Source organism: Leptidea sinapis, chromosome Z, assembly GCF_905404315.1.
Source record: "Leptidea sinapis chromosome Z, ilLepSina1.1, whole genome shotgun sequence".
NCBI classification, from domain to species: domain Eukaryota; kingdom Metazoa; phylum Arthropoda; class Insecta; order Lepidoptera; family Pieridae; genus Leptidea; species Leptidea sinapis.
The window spans coordinates 3,232,695-3,249,826 of record NC_066312.1 but is presented as its reverse complement, the minus strand read 5'-3'; the positions used below and the strand labels follow the sequence as shown (position 1 = coordinate 3,249,826).

Here is a 17,132-nt window from a genome sequence, read left to right as displayed (position 1 = left end):
AACTGGAATATTTTGCATGTAAAACGCCCTGGCGTTTGAAGCCCTTTTAAGCCCAGTTCGATTTAGTTAACTTATACACACATAACCTTTGATTTCATCGCAGGTATATTGTATAATAGGCTTACTCACAATGTTATTCTTCACCAAAAGTACGTCGAATAAAAGTACAGCTATAAAGAAAACTAAAAGTACATTGAATCGTGGCGGGCGGGAATCGAATTGGCAATCGATATAATATAACGAACACAATTAATCTTTTTTCAACAAGTAGCTAATGTGAGAGAAATTCCTTATGTATATATACTAGTAATATAGCATCACGTAAAGCCGGAAAGGTTGTAGATATAATTAATGGAAGAACACGAAGAAGCAGTTGAGAAAAAAAATAACAACCCTCTATATTTGCCTAAATAAGATTTGCAAAGCACTTCGATTTCTCTAATTGAACTCAGCTAAACTGCATTAGGTAATTTGCTAACACCCTACAAACAGCGCAAGTCTTTGATAAGCCGATAGAAGCTAAAGCGAAATGTACAGGTGCTAGACTGAAATTAATGTTTAATGAACAGACAAATACCCTACCTAATTCATATTACTGGTGGAATATTGTTGAACTAACGAATACAGCCTTGTGAAATGTATTTCATTCGGAAGTTATACTTCTTAGGCACCATGCTAATGCTTTATTTATGATAACTCCCAAGCTACTAAGACAGTCTTGAAATACTTCCTTTTGTATAGACATACTGATCGGCTAACAAATCGTCTTTCTAAAACATTATTACGAATATATCATGAAAGATCATGACGAATTTATTTTTAAATCCGTAATAATATTTAAGGTTTATAGGATGTGTATTACTTTAGAAATCCGATTGAATTAAAGTATTATATGAATGAAATTTAATGCAACTACGAACCTCTATCGGAACGAGACAAGTATTGTTTGCGAATACGCCCTTCACCTGTCGTATTGAGCCGACATACAGGAGAGTGTTTCAGCGACGGATTCATTACCATATTAATTAAATTATTGGAAATTCTTATTTTTTACTGTTAAATTAAACATGTTGTGATATAGTAGGATACAACATCTTATTATGCAGCTTAGCAATGTAAATTGTAAGTCTAAATAAGAAGGTGAAGCTCGTTTCTTTTAAGTTGAACTGTCTTTCAAGCCTTATCATTCGATCAACATAAAATTCAGGGGTACCTACAGACAATATTTCTTTTACAATGGAGCAAATTTGGAGATTATTTTCAATTTGCTCCATAATAGGGTAGGTAGATATGTGGCAACAAACAACCAAAAAAGAATACGAAAAAATTGAGAACCTCCTGTTTGGACAGATTTTCTGGATAAGTCGTGTTCGGTGAAAATGGACTTGAAAGATGCGGGAAAATATTCCTTAATGCAGGTACAGGAGACACAAAGTATAAGGTTGTAAAATGGCCAGCCGCGCTAAGCTGCTTATAAAATGTAGCAGTTCTTACTAACACTCTGAAAATGTATTGAGAAAGGAAGTTCCCTGCAACTCTATATCTAGTAGTCCCGTATAATATTATTTTTATTTTGTAAGAAACTTTTGTTAGAAACATTAGGATACGCTTACAGCTTGAATAAGCTTCAGTTTAGCTGGGGCGCTTTTGTTAAATGAAAATCCAATCGTCTCCTGAACCAATTGCTTGCGTATGATAACATAAAACACGCCGAAAATTCCTGGGCCAGCGATTGGCTATGTCCCTATAGTGCTACTTTTAAAGGGACATTGGAATTTCATTTATGGATTAGGCTAGAGTTGAATCTAAATTCAACTGAAGATTTTTTAAGGAGTAAAGATTTGTATTTGTATATTTGTTTACAACACAAGCACAAAATAAAGTACTCAACGAGCCTAAACAAATTTTTAAACACTTTGAACTTCAATATTTGTTTGGCGTCTACGTTATTCTTAATTAAAGTATTACTTAGTACGACAACCATTATAATAACATTTAACTGAAACACAATATTAATCTGAGCTCCGCTTAAGTATTCTGAATGTAATGAAATAAATTCCTAGATTAAATTGTCCAATAGCGGCGAACCAATGACGTCTCACTCCACTTTTATAGATGGGTTGTAGCTGATACCGTAGCGTCCTGTCGAATTTTAATTACACACACATATCTCTGTATAGTGGCGGTTTACTTTGATTAATTCTCTTTGTTTCGTAAAATTGTAATGGAGAGTAAATTAAAGCTGGATTAAAGTTATTTTAGTTTAAGTGCAGTATCTTACACCTAAATGAAAAATTATTTTAGAAATATATGTCGATACATAACATTGGCATTGAAGAAAAATTTACTTCAATTTACACATAAGAAAGAAATATTATAGAATTAAATCTGGTAAGTCACAAAGTAACATGCATTATTGCTTTTGGATATGAATCTCAGGATATCTTATCTTACTAATTAAAAAGATCGAAAGAGTCGCCATTTTAATATGACAGCGGCGCGTCCGATTTGTATACTGCCACAATCCTAAATTGGCGACTCGAGATTAGTAATAGAATAATCTTTTTTTACGCATTTCAATAAACGATCGATGAAACATTTGACCGAACAAAATAATCATAGAATAAGTAATAGGTCTTCCAAATATTACTTCGGTACCATCTTTTAGAAAATATACTCTAATATTGAGAAATGGCCGTTTTTATTACATTTGTTATATATATGTGATGCTTAAACTTTCGTGGCTTTTTTAAGAATGTCACCTCGTAAGGAGTTGTGCTAAAAGGCTAGATAACATAGTTTAATATCTTACAAACTAAGATTAAGGATTGGCCGCTGAGATCCAACTAGATACCGCACTACCTAAGAACAATAGCTTTTTTATCACGGCAACTATAAGATGCTTGTGTGCGTAGCATCTTGCCACTCATGACATCTTTCGTGTCATACGCTTCGTGCTATTTTACATTAAAATTAATAAAATACAAAATACTTACTGGTGATATGTGATCCCAGTGTCTTTCTTATTTCTTGTAGTATTTATATTTACAAAGTTTTACCAGGCAACCCGGCATTATAGTTTCAATTATTAGTTAAGTTTAACAGAACATGTGACACGTCAACGTCACACATGGTTCGAGACTGGCTCGAGAACTGAATTGGGCGTAGTATTACTTGCCGCACAAAGCCTGCGGTATCAGTTGGAGCGTAGCGGAAACCAATCATTGATCTAAGGTTGCAAAATATTTTTTTTTTAATAATTCCGTCATCTTCTTCAACCATTTTTCAACAATGTCAAACAAGAGTCAGAATGACATGACAAAATATTGTATTAAACATATATAGGGGTAATTTTTCTCAGCATGTTTTGAATACAAAACATCATTAACGTTATATATATTTAATTTGTGACGAGTAATGGCAGAACATCTAATCGTTACTTTTTTAATATTTTAAACGCCAGTTGTGTCAGGCAACACAATAAGGTACTACACGATTGTTCGTGACTTTAACAATTAATATCCAAAATCTCATCGTACAGTTATTCAACATGGCTCTCACGAATACAATTACGCGACAGAGTTCATAATTTCGCATTAAGTTCAATTAGCTAGGAGAGGTGAATGCATTTAATATCAGACGTTTCCCCCGATACTGAGAACCAGGATGAGACGCACGGATGGCTGTGACGTCACTATTGTATACGAACGCCTTTGTGTGTCGTCAGGTAATATCCGGCTTGTTAATCTATCCCGCGGAACGTTTTAACTGAACTGAGGGTTCATTTCGTAGCCGTCGCCAGATGTGATCGTAAGTAGCATCAAGCCCTCAATATCCGATAGCTTGTCGCACAAGAGCTTTATGTTACAAATTAATCAACTAGAAATATGCTACTAACTGAGAGTTAGTTATATCTTATATCTTTAAACGTGCAATTCTTGTATATATAAAAGAAAAGAAAGCGGAAGACCCCGGTTCGAATCTAGATGTCCCATTATGTTTTTTTTTGTTCAAGTTCATTATAAATACTCGATTAAAATGTTGTTCAGTTAATCTATTATGTTTTGAATGTTTATTTGAACTTCTCATCGAAGGAAATCGAAACAGTACTGTAAGTACTTGTTCAGACGGCGTTAAAATTAAAAAAGAGGTTTGATTGAAAATACTGCAATAAATATCTGCCAGTTTAGTCTACACAATTCTAATTTTCAATTTCAATTTTCAAATTTTTATCCAACAAATGAATGTAGAGACTAGAGAGAATGATTTCAATGTCTATTTCGTCGCAACTTTATTTAATCACACTTTTATGAATGAACTATGATTTTTTTAACTGACGTGTATCGAATAGAAGGAGAGCGATTTCACATTGCTGCATTGAAGAAATATTCAGTTTTGTTGACTGTTTGTGCACAGTTTGGGAAGGCTTAAGCGCTGTCATTAAATGGGCCATGATAATCGATGCAGGTCTCATACAGCAGAATATTATAAATATCGCGAACTCGGTAGAACGGGAATGGGCAGTCCAGCGCGAAGTCGAATATAAATCCCATTGAGGACCTTGATGGTTTGAAGAAACGAGTCTCTATATACATATTACGCCGGAGACGTTGAGCCAGCTTTAAACAGTTATACAAGAAGAATATCCCGCAACCCAAGATTGTGACTTTAGAGTCCAGGAAGAAATACGAGATACAATAATGAAAAATAAGAGAACGCGAGCCAATCGCAACTTATGCGATAATTTCATTCACAATTACAATATAGTGACAGAAAAGATCGACTTTCGACGTGACTCGTGCGTTTCTTTTATTTGAGACCCTAGAGATTGAGAACCGTGCAAATAAATCGCGACACAGCACGACAGAGACGTAGCTATCGAAATCAAGCCAAAGCGAGAAACGCTTTCAAAGCCAACTACAGGTGTTTTCTACGTTTTTGGATCCAATTATCGCTACCAAATTGTTACTGGCGCTAGTTACTATCAAAGCAAGCCATTGTTTAGGCAATATTATAATTTTTCACATAGAGCGATCCATTGCGCCTTTTGTGCACAATTACTACATAATCATCTCTTATCGCTAAGTTGTAGCTAATAATAATAATAGGCCTACGGACCTTTTTTGTGTAATTTTTACTATATTTAAAGGAGCGCTAGCCTCCACATATATTATGTCGCTATCGTTGCTATACATTATGTATGTTTGTTGCCGTAATTTAAACTATACAAACCATAAGGTCTTATTTATAAATTAGTATACTGTTATTGTGTAGTGTTACGGCCTTACAAATAAACTTGGTATAAAGTTTACAAAATGCAAAATGTTTACATCATCGTTGACAACACTGTCAATACAATGATAATTTTGAAGTTTTCCTAATGACAAGCTGCCTTGCAAATAAACGCGGGAAATGTTATACGTCCGAACAAACCATTCGTAAGCAAAATGTCTATTTGTAAACATTTTACATATTCTTGGTTTATGATTAGTTATAACTTTATGGCTATTTTATTTGTAAGGCCGTTAATGTATTTCTCTTACAGAGAGGACTGTGTGAAAAACTAAGTTGGGTTAAAATAAAGTTTATAATGATAGCAAAAATTGCAAAAGAAAATATCTCAGCGTCTCTTAGTAAATCAGTGTATGTTACCTATTGTTTCATGTAAATTAATTGCTATCAAAATTATAAAGCGCTCAAATAACACAGCACTATTAAATGAAATCCGTGCATCCGCAATGATTAAGCCGAAACCAACCAATCATACATACTCGATAATCTATAGCTTACCGAACATTTCGTAATTAATATCGCACAAAACATCAGGTATGTTATCAGGTATATCATACATAATAAATGAAACATAAGGTTGTAATAACTAGATATTACAGGGTTCGTGTAATTAAATATAGCCGATCACGCCATAATTATATTCAAACTGGGAATGAATATTCAGATGCGTTATTTATCCACGGCGAGTTGATTTTATGAAAATTTAAAGCCCCGTGCGGTTTAATTGCTACCGAAACTATACGTGAGTTAAATTCATGTAATACACACGATGATACTTGGTAATCTGTACACAAACATTAAACTTTTTGAATGTATAATTTAAATGTCAGAAACACAAACTCGTAACAACATTCAAATTCAGGTTAGATTGAGCCCCTGATATGCTTATTATTGGTCATAGGTTTCGTAATATGGAATAAGTGTAACAATATTTTATTGATTCAACTTTATTTAAACGCAGGCGGTTAGATACGTCCGCTGAACCTAAATCTAGAGAGCGTACTCAGACTTAGCTGAGTTCAACCTTAGCGCAAACTTTGATTTGGTATTTTATAGTCATTTGACAGCTGAGATTATACTGAGCTTGAGCTAAGACAGACCAATAGAAAGGTCAAGCGCGTGTTTCATTATACACAGTAGTCTGTCAATGATTATTAAAAAAACTTTTACTTGTGTCCAAAACTTATTTGATCTAAGTATTCTTGAAATAAGTGGAATTCGATGAATGATTTATGCGAAATTATGCTTGTTAACCTTAGAATATTGACGCTACAGAAGTAGCGTAGGTAACTTCATTACAAACAGAAAGGACAAGCGATATGCATTTGATCTTGCATCTCTATCGCGTAACCCATTTATTTATTAGTACCAATGTCAACTTTGGGGCAAACAAACAAGGATCTGTCATCGAGCTTGCGAATAGTATTTATGCAATTTTATTGTTTTGAAACATATTTGGTGTGAATTAAAAGTTAAGGCCATGGTGGGGTGCTGTGTATCTGGTTGCCAAAGCCGTAGTGAACGTCAAAATCCAGGAGTTAGCTTCCACGCGTAAGAGTTGCTTTTCATCTAACGGTTTCAGTATGATTTGTAACAAGCTCGTTTGAAATAAATATTATATGAAATATTCTTTCCAAAAGTATTGATTATTGATCAAAAGTCACCTTTTTAAGTAAATTTGTCGTAATCAAAATAAACATAATGGAAAAGGTAATGATTTGTTTTAATTTAAACCTTATTTTATTCAATTTTATTAAAATAACGTACAGCAGGTATTTATTATTAGTATTTACAACGGTATATTTGTATGGAGTAAGGCGTTTAGAACGATATTTGTACGTTTTCCTGCGATTGATAATAAAACAAGGAATATAATGCAAGGATCTTGGACAATGTGAAGTAAAATAATAAACAAAATAATGTCGGTTGGCTAGTAATTACACTACTACGGCGCGCTACAAATATCTAAACAATATAGTGTTTGTACAATCAAAACATGACGACATAAAATGTTACAGTTTGATACTGTATCACTTTAGGCAATAAATTATCAAACCTTTTTGAGTAGGAATACACTGCATTTTTAAAAGCGTCGTTGGCTCAATAATTAAAACCACTGACCCTCGATTCTGCGCCGCAAGTCTATCCTCGCCCGCGACGCGGCAATAAAATATAATTTTCCGAGTACCAATTTTTTGTTAATAATAATTAATTACATTCACAGCTAACATTTTCACACAAAAATGCGCGGTTATGAACTGCTACTTGATGAAACAAGATTAACATTTAGGTATTAACAGCTGGGTATTAAAAAGTATAAAGTATTTAAAATAAATATTTATCGAAACCGTTACTCGATATCAAAAATTGTTTACGTTTTGGAATTTATGCGACAGCTGCAACTCTGTGTACCTATACATATAAATATTGTATAGCGGTCCTAAATCGGACGCTGCCCAGTAACGCAAAAAAATCTGACGCTAAAGACGGATAGCGAATCCGCACCCGAACGTCCGTATTAAAGCTTCTGAGGTTTATAAGAATAGCCATAGTTTGCATACTATTGATAATAAACTTTTTCCAAGCAATAAATAAATTAGCAATATAACGCCGCAACGTTTATAGATCAGGTACAAACGACATGAAACGTCGTTGAGTAACAAAAGGGGGGAAAGCGATGAAATATTCAGCAGACAATCGTAATATCGTCGGTTCTGCTCGAGGCTAAACAAAACTCGAACGTTCAACATCAAACTCTCGTGAAAAACGTAACTTTGTCACGATGAATTCAACTTGTCGTCGCGCATACTTCAACAAATTATTTCCACAAGGTTTATTTCAAAATAAGGTTTAAAGAGAAGGCGAAACAGAGGTTTGTAAAAAGAAAAGGAGTGAACATTTGTAACGGTTAACTGGAAATTCTATTATAACTCTGCTTTGTTACGCTCTTTAATTATTCATACTTTATTCAAGGACTCTTGACGCTGAGGGCTAAGCTTATAATTAAAAACTTGACATTTCTCATGTGTCTTACGTAGGCTAATTTCCAATCTTTTTACCAGTGGGAGAGGCTCCTTTGCATCGGATTTTGTGTGCGCCTATTTCTGCCCTGAAGCAGTAATGGGTTTCGGTCTGAAGGGCGCCGTAGATAGTGAAATTACTGGGCAAATGAGACTTAACATTTTATGTCTCAAGTTGACGAGCGCAATTGTAGTGCCCCTCACAATTTTTGGGTTTCTCAAAAATCCTGATCGGCACTGCATTGAAATGGGCAGGGTGCATCAAATACCATCAGCTGAACGTCCTACTCGTCTCGTCCATTATTTTATTAAAACAGTAATCTGTTTCCATATTTTTGGAATTGATATCCTCGCGACTAATTTGCCACGATACTATTTTAGAACATAATAATAGTGAAAGTGACAAACGATGATTTATTAAAAGTATTTATTATTATTTATTAATTATTACATTAATGATGTTTAGAAAATCTTCCTGTAACAACAGGTAAGCAATAAAAGGGCAGACTGATTATGATTGAAGCCATGATTCGAGAAGCTGTGGAGCTTGATATACATAAGTGTAAAACTAAGTTTTCCTCCGCGTCTGTCTGTCTGTTCGCGATAAACCCAAAAACTACTGCAACGTTTTTCATGCTGTTTTAACCAATGGATAGTTCTCGAGGAAGGTTTTAGTATATGATTTGTTAAGTATTTTATACAGACTTGAATACATTGACGATGTTTATTGAAGATGTCCGCAAAAATAATGCCGTGTGAAAGCTTCAAAAAAAACGCTGTCTAAACCATTTGAGATGTATAACAAAATATTGTATGGTGGTCTACACAAAATTTACGCAATGACATATATCTATCTCTTAAGGATAACATACTACTACAACACGACTTGAAAGATACGGTTGTTTTATTTCGATCCGTTATTCTTAATTATTTTTGACCCACTATTTGAATTGAGTTGAGTTCGGATTTGACATTATTTCATCACATTATTATAAATGTAGGTAAGTAGAAACAATCTATTTTTCATCGCTGTGTATGAAACAGACAAAAACACACACATATATTATAGCCGCAACATTTTGAAACGGATTTAGTTCTTTTAGTTAAGACTTATCACAATTTCTAATAACAGCTAAAACCACAAATCAGAAACATTCCTTATTCAATTATTAAAGCTACATATGAAGATAAAATAATTCCCACCTTACAGCCTACGGTTTCGGGCCGGGGACTATTACTTTGTCTTTATCTTTATATATATAATTCTTCTGTCTTTCAGTGAACTCCTCCTAAACGGCTTTGCTGATTATATTGAAATTTTCTGTGTGTCTTCAGGAGGATACGAGGATGGTTTAGATTCACAATTGAACTAACTCCAAAACGGCTGGACCGATTTTTAAAATTTAAGAGGTGTGTACATGACAACGTCTTTTGGGTCCGCTAGGTACATATAATATATAGATTATATAATTTATGTATTGAATGAAAGAAATCTCAAAATTTTGGGTAAACTTATCGAGATTTTGGCTAGGTATGAATTAACACAAATTTGACGAGAGATGCAAATAATCAATATACATGAATCATTATAAAGTAGATGACAGGTCACTACAAATACTAATAATTTATATTTCTTCTTCTTTCTTCTTTACTTCTTTCTTTCACCTTCTATTGGTTCAGATTTTCATGAAGGCGATGATACATAAATTAATACTTTTTTTATGAAAATAAGGGACGGGAAAATGAGCAGGACATTCAGCTGATGGTAATTGATACGCCCAGCCAATTACAATGCAGTGCTGATTAGGATTCTTGAAAGACCCAAAAATTCTGAGTGGCATTAGAACTGCGCTCGTCATTTTGAGACATAAGATGTTAAGTCTCATTTGCCCAGTAATTTCACTAGCTACGGCGTCCTTCAGATCGAAACACAGTAATGCTTACACATTACTGCTTTCATTCCAATAAACTTCCTAGTTTAATTTACTTAAATACGAGCATTAGTACACTTACTTTGTCGGAGTCCGTAGTGTTGCCGCTGCCGAAGGAAGCGAGCGAGTTGCGGTCCAGATTATCTGTGTCGGTGTCATCCAGTTCGCTGTTGGAATAAATTCATATTTAAAAAAAAATCTGTGATTTGAAATATTTAATTCTTTATCGATGGTGATTTTAGGTTAGGGCAGCAGTAGTAATAACTTAGTACACTTGAAGTGTGAAAAGAGCATACATACATACGGATCAGCCTACCTATCCAATGTGGATATGCTGCCAGTGTTCTTGGAATGCTTCCACGTAATAATAGTTTTAATTATATGTAGTCATAGTATTGTAAATGTAGTTATAAGATTTGTTTTGTTTGAATAAAATAATTAACTATCCAGTGGTAGAGTGGCATAGAGTTGTTAAAAACAGAACCAACGGAAGTAGTTATTTTCCAGCTAATTTAATCAGTTACATACAATCATACAATCACATCTGGCTCGCAAGGGGTAGATAGAAATTGTGCTACGGGTTTCTACCAATCGCATAAACTCTTACTCCATCTAAAACAACGATAAATTGTGTAGTCAGTCAACTTTCATTCATTTCCGCTCCAAGCCTAAATTATCATTCCAACATTTTCTTCTCAATTTTTTTTATGGAAAAAGAAGGACAAACCAGCGCCCGGGTCACCTGGTGTTAAGTGATCACCGTCGTCCACTTTCTCTTGCAATACCAGAAGAATCACAGGAGCGTTGCCGGCCTTTAAGGCCTTCCTTGCGCTGTACGCGCTTTTTTGAAGGTACCCTCAATAACTGTCACTACCTCTAATTTCGTATATTATATACCTATATATGATAATACTATACTAGCTATCAACCTCGAACCAACAAATCTTTATCCGCGTGATTTGGCACTAATTCAACTTGATAGCTCTGTGCGTTTCATAGAAGACTACCTGGAGAATGTTTACTAAAACTGTAATATTTTATCTTACCGGCTGAATCGCTGCGAGCTAGTGGGTCGAACCCGGGCAGGGCTGCGCGGCGATTGCTGAAGAGCTGGTGCACGGAAGTAAGTTTCCTGTATTTAGACAAAGAATAAAAAATATACAAATGCTACGATAGCGACAAGCGAGCAACTAAATATAAACATTGAATACAATGACAATTTATTTGATATTATCATTTGTTATTTCTAAATTTCGAGAACTGGAAATAAAAATAATAATAATGACGTAAGTACCACAGTAGCACATTAGGTTTCGTTATGATCAGGACATTGTAAAGCGACCAGGATTTTTGGAAATTGCAAAAATATATGTCCATGTTAATTTACAATTTACATTGATTTAATGTCAATTTTTTTGAAGTAATAGGCGATAGCCAATGACGTATTTAAAGTTTATTTGGATGTGGCATTTAGTGGTAGGCAGATGCGGTAGATGCCGCATAGTGCATATACTAAGATATTCTAAAATGAGCCTTCAACCAATCCAAATTTACGCCAATATAATTTTTTAACATATGTGTATCATGAATTCGATACGGCATGTTATTAGAGTATATTGTATCGGGAACAAACATTTGTTTCGAGTAAACACGAAGCCGGGATTGCTATCAAAGTGACGTGACGTCAGAGAGGTGTACTCATAACGACATACACGTATATGTAAACTATAAATGTATTGATATCGCTATGGAACGAACTCTACGAATTTACAAATTATTTTCTAATTTTTAAATCTGGTCGTTGCCGGATGAATACAATAGTACCAGACCAAAGTAATGTAAAGTGTAGTTCTTCATGCGTGTCCAAATTTTCAGTCCTGTAAAGTCTTTTCAAAGAATCCGTTACTAACGCAGAATACAGGCGAAGCTGTTGTAAAGAATATAAAAAATAAATTAGCTGCTATATTAATTCAGACTCATTAGGATTGGTTACGTATTCAATAGAGTTGGTTTACGTATTTATAACAGTATCACAGGATTATATGTATTCACTTGTTGTATGTGATTATTTTTATTATTGTACGATTGAGGCAGGTGCACACATAAAGTATCTTTTGGTAATGTTGATGTGATGAAAAGTCCACAAATGGCAAATAGTGATACAAATTGAATATTTGAAAATTTCAAGCATTTTTTTATATAAAACTGCTTCTGTCATTTGTATCAATTTCGCCTGATGTATGTTTTGGAAGTGAAAACTTCTTTAGCGGCGTTGAGCACTTTTCTTGGCATAAAATATTAAACTCTATTTTTTAAAATTTTATTTTTAAAAATATTAATTTTAAATGAATAACTCATACTTAATATGTATTATGCTCATGAGCTTCAGTCTTTCAGTCTTCACAACAGATGCCGCTCGTCAACTTACTCACATAGGGTAAAGATTTTTATCTACACCCATAACATGAATCCTCTATTAATGTTTACTCTATGTGAGTAAGTTGACGAGCGGCATCTGCTGTGGGACTATAGCTCATGAGCATAATACATATTGAGTATGAATTTTTATTTTAAATTAATATTAGCTAAATGTTTCAGAATCTTTTATAAAGGATTCATATTATGAGTAGATAAAGTCTTGTATGCAGCTGATGATAATTAGCTATTAAGACACTCATGTGATGTATTTACACCCACATTCGTGTTTTTAATACCCCTTATTACACAACAGTTGCATAAATAACTATTTATTTATTTATTTATAAACAATTGTGGTGTTTTGGCCATTACTCTCGAGCTGTTGAGTACCATAAGTATGCCACTGGCAAGCGCGATAAGGTAATCGAGAGTGTCTTGATTAATGTACACGCGTTTCATATTACGATTTTCAACACACTTGTATGGGTTAATTTTTGTAAATAATCAACCTCGTAGCAAAAATGGTAACAACATAAGTTTATAAGAAAAAACTTTTCAACAACAGCGTATACGTTTCTAGTCGCATATAGTAGTCTATATAAGAAATACTTATGTGTAGTAAAGGTAATTTTATCCATCGTTATAACGTTAATTTTAATTTAGATTATATATTATCATAAAATCAAATGAAATTCACATAACGTGCTACAATTTTCATTACAAGAGAAAATGTGTATAAAGCTAGTACGCATTTCTTTGGGATGGCATAAAACTCTTTGTTAGTCTCTAAAATAGCTGTATTAAGTGGAAAAATAATTTAATAGTATCGTCTATATACACACAGCTTGCTATTGGTACCAAGGCAACATGATTGGCATGTCATAAAACACAAATTAGTACACTTGCGCGATAATGTAAAGAAAAAGCGACATAATGGAATGTAAAAAATTAAATGCATGCAGCGGGGATCGAACCAATACACTCCGTAAATCTATTGGCAGGCAGACTTATATAACTTGTCAGACAGGCATGTAATTTTTTAAGCAGACTGTGATGAATACAGTAGTAAATTACTAACATTTACAATTTAAACTATGTTTTAATAACTGTATAATAACTATTTTATCGTTATTGTTTTAAGAGGGCCGTCATTGCGAACGACTCAAGAATTTGTAATAAACAGTCCAAATGCCAGACATTTATTCCGAGAAACATGGAAATATTCGCAAATATTTCCCTATAAAGTCGAGTTAAAACTTCGATTTAATGTTAAAATTCCAAAATATGAAACATTTTTATACAGAACTCGAAGTTCCGAAACTATTTCAATGGGCTCGCAGTTGGTCGGACGGTATGAATTTCTGCTTACTGGGTTTTATATTAGATCGCGTTTCTGGCTCTGATGCTAAATTCTCATTTCTATCTCGCTTCGCTGTTATGGATAATATTCTAACGCTGAGGTGTGCGTGGTACCTGAATAACTTCCCGAAGCCGCCGCACCCACGTCTGCTTGACTTCGAGTGAGGGTGCCCTCAGCATGATGCGACAGTCGCTCGCCATGGGCTCCTGGCCAGTCCACACGGAGAACTTGCATTCGTCTCCCTCTATATGTTCCGTTACTCCCAGCTCCGAGGTCTATAACAAATTAATTTATCGTTCTTCTATATCTTATCAAGGGAACTAATGTAACCAAAACTCATACGTTTGCAAATTAAAATGTATTTGCAAGACACAGAACACGACGATCTAATTGGTTACGAATTATAATTGGCGAAATATTTTTAAAACTTGTTCAAAATTAAGTCTTATTACATTATTACCATTTTTAATATAAATATCAAAATTAATGAAAATATATATTTTTCCAAAACATGTTATACTACTATACAACTGATATCACTTTCTCGAACATTAAACAATTAATTTGATTTACCGATACATGATTTCTTTTTGTTTGTTTGTTGTTTGAAGAAGTTTGAAATAGATTACTGGTTGTAATATTTTTAGTTACGATCGAAACGTCATGTCACAGAATGTAGCTAATCACAACCGAGCCAGTGTTGTGTATCTCATCATTATTAATTGTGACACACTACCACTTTTTCTGTTTGTGGGTTTGGTATGCCCGTAATGCAACATATTATGTCAATGTACTATTTATTAGTGATATTGATTATCAAGTACAGCAATTTAATACTTTTTTATGAGATTAGGAGGGCAAACAAGGAAATTTATACACATATTTATACTCAAAATTGTAGAATAAATTATTATTTCTACAATATAGTTAAATTATAATATATAGACTATATTTATAACATTACTAAGTAAATACAAATCATGCGAAGGGATACCTTCAAATGCCGAATATAAGATTTTCAGCTTCGTCTAAGCCCCGATAGATGAAACTTAGATTAGATGAAACTTTTTTAAGCACCTTTCATTAAGTAATTTGCCTCATAGTATTGGATAAGGTTTTTCTGTTACTTCTCTTTTAATAATTTATAATAGCCAAGGCAAAGATAATACAGGACCGTCAATACTTGGTTGTTGAAGATAAGTAATATAATTTTAGGACTAAGTTACTTACCATGAACTTCGTTTTGTATATGTATTTAGCTTTGCCGTGTGTATCCTTGACCTCTTTGGCCAGAAGTAGATGAAGGTCGAAGAGGAAAACTCTTCGCTCGCGGCATTTTTTGATGATCTGTCGAAGATCCCACACTTGGAAAGAGTCTTGGAGGACGACTTCGCCGAGACTATCGGTGGGAACGTCACAGCCCTCAAGATTGGAGAGGTGCATCGCGTCGTTCGCCTTCTTTGGCACCGACAACATAACTTCCAATCCGTCCTATTGAAAGACATAGCACTCGTTATCTCTTACATTATCGTTACAAACTGAAATCTTATACGCAATCAATTAACACAGAAAGAACTTTTTACACATAATGATATTGGTATAAGAGCAACAATATCTCTATGAAGTTAATAAGGCATTTTAGTTGTCGAGAATGTTATTACGTGCTTACGTGAACAACACTGTTAAAAGTTTCCTTGGTAAGCCGCACAAACATCTGTATGGTTAACGATCCTTAAAAAACTCTTTCACTAATGAGAAAAGTACTTTGCGTCTTACGTTGCTCGGGAATATTTTATCATTTTTAATTAGAAATAGCATTTAATTTGTACTGGGAAATATATAAGTTAATAACAAGAAATATATACATACAACATTGTTTTTATTATCTTGCGCAGGTCGGATGCGATTTAGGCGACTATAACTATACTTCCGCAACATCACTCACTCAGTATCAATACTTAACACACCAATCCATATTTCGACATAGAAAAATATCTAGAATGTTTTGTATACGTGTGGATTATCCCACTTGTACTAATTTATGTACGGTCAATTGAAACATAAGGAAAATGTTGGCTAATTATGTTATATAAATTAAATACAATCATCACACACAGATGATGCGTAATGGGTTTACACCATCATAGCACACAACACCGTTAGTGAAGCTGATAAAATACGTATTTCTATCGATGTCCTTACATCTATTTTTGAAATTATAAATAACAGTATTAGGTAGATAAAGACACGTAGTTTATACACACAAACACACATTTTTAATTTTAATAGTTTCTTTTTAAACGTTTATGATATATTCAATTTTTCAATTGCTTCTCTAAGACCACCTTCCGATTAATCACTGACATTTTATTATGATTAAATTTAATTCACTAACTTTAACTCATAGATTTCGTAAGAAATGTATTCTGAACATTATCTGGGATCTTATAGTAAAAGCATATAATAACTCCCCACAAAGGACTTACTGACTCGGCATTGTAGGTTTATGTTTGTTCCTGTTGTTAACATTATGGTTATGTTTCTAGCAAATTCACTTATGTGATATATACACACATAACATTATGAAGAATATATTATTTATTATTTTAAATTATCAAGAATATAAGTATGCACTGGTGACTAGACAATCCATTACATACGTTTAGAATATATATTTACGTAAACATTTCCGCCAATTAGTAATGTATTGGAAAACTAATGGCAATGTAAACAGATAATTAGCATGATAACATTGTTTACTACACGGACTCATCTGAAATCAACTGTAATTTTGACAATAATGAGGCGAGTTTATGCTTCTGTAAGTCCTTAATGAGACATAATTAATTGCAATTGCGGCTTTCAGTTTGTGTAAGACGAAAATGGAAATATTTTAGATTCTTGTTACAAAAGTATTTCAATGTAATGTAAGCAAAATTCAATATTGTGCTACTAATAGCTTCTGTTTTAGATGAATTATTTCCCCACACTGACTGTACTACACTTCAAATATACACGCAAGTTCAATGAACACACGCCTATCGTGGGTAAGGCTTAAGAAGTAAAATAAAGACGTCTCGTAATGACCGCGTCGGGACCGCAATACAAACA

At 33.7% G+C, this 17,132-nt stretch overlaps 1 protein-coding gene across 2 annotated transcripts in view; it reads right to left on the bottom strand.

Annotated features, from left to right (window-relative positions):
* Positions 1 to 17,132, bottom strand: part of LOC126978875 (triple functional domain protein) — a 187,012-nt gene that overhangs the window by 94,158 nt on the left and 75,722 nt on the right. For both annotated transcript variants that reach the window (XM_050827991.1, XM_050827992.1), the window contains 4 exons: positions 15,252 to 15,512; positions 14,135 to 14,296; positions 11,290 to 11,375; positions 10,326 to 10,410 (listed from right to left, as the gene is read on the bottom strand). In XM_050827991.1, coding sequence (XP_050683948.1) covers positions 10,326 to 10,410; positions 11,290 to 11,375; positions 14,135 to 14,296; positions 15,252 to 15,512 — 594 coding nt within the window. The remainder of the gene's footprint in view (positions 1 to 10,325; positions 10,411 to 11,289; positions 11,376 to 14,134; positions 14,297 to 15,251; positions 15,513 to 17,132) is intronic.